This window comes from Penaeus monodon, chromosome 31, assembly GCF_015228065.2.
Source record: "Penaeus monodon isolate SGIC_2016 chromosome 31, NSTDA_Pmon_1, whole genome shotgun sequence".
NCBI lineage: Eukaryota > Metazoa > Arthropoda > Malacostraca > Decapoda > Penaeidae > Penaeus > Penaeus monodon.
This window is the reverse complement of record NC_051416.1, coordinates 29,943,533-29,943,911: the sequence shown is the minus strand read 5'-3', so window position 1 is coordinate 29,943,911 and position 379 is coordinate 29,943,533. Positions and strand designations below refer to the sequence as shown.

The 379-nt window shown below is 52.2% G+C and overlaps 1 protein-coding gene across 1 annotated transcript in view; it reads left to right on the top strand.

The window, feature by feature from the left end:
• The window catches only part of LOC119592948, a gene marked incomplete in the record, with an annotated part of 16,897 nt that overhangs the window by 16,145 nt on the left and 373 nt on the right, over window positions 1-379 (top strand). Inside the window, 1 exon segment of the mRNA XM_037941840.1 lies at window positions 30-231. Within this exon segment, the coding sequence (XP_037797768.1) occupies window positions 30-231 (202 nt within the window).

Sequence of the window (379 nt, the reverse complement as noted above, 5' to 3'; positions counted from 1 at the left end):
AACTGAACTCCTCTCCCCCCGCATTCCAGGGCGCCTCCTACCCGGCCTTCTTCCGCCACGACCCGCCGACAGAGTGCAGCGGAGAGGACCCACAGCGGCGGCCATGACACCTCACGCCCAACCTCGGTCATGCCTCCTTCAAGTGCGGGCCAGGGGCGCCACAACGTCGAGTTCATGCCGTCTGACTTCGTTTATTATCAGAATACCGGCCATATGGTGCCTTTTATACAGGTATGTTGGGGTGAAAAGGGACTGTCTTCTTATATTTGAGGTCTGGTTTTGATAATGGCAGGTAGATACAGCTGAGATGGGTTTTATTATTTTTACGGTTTTCCTTTTACACTTTAATGGGAAGACTACCTCCCCACCAAAATAGGAA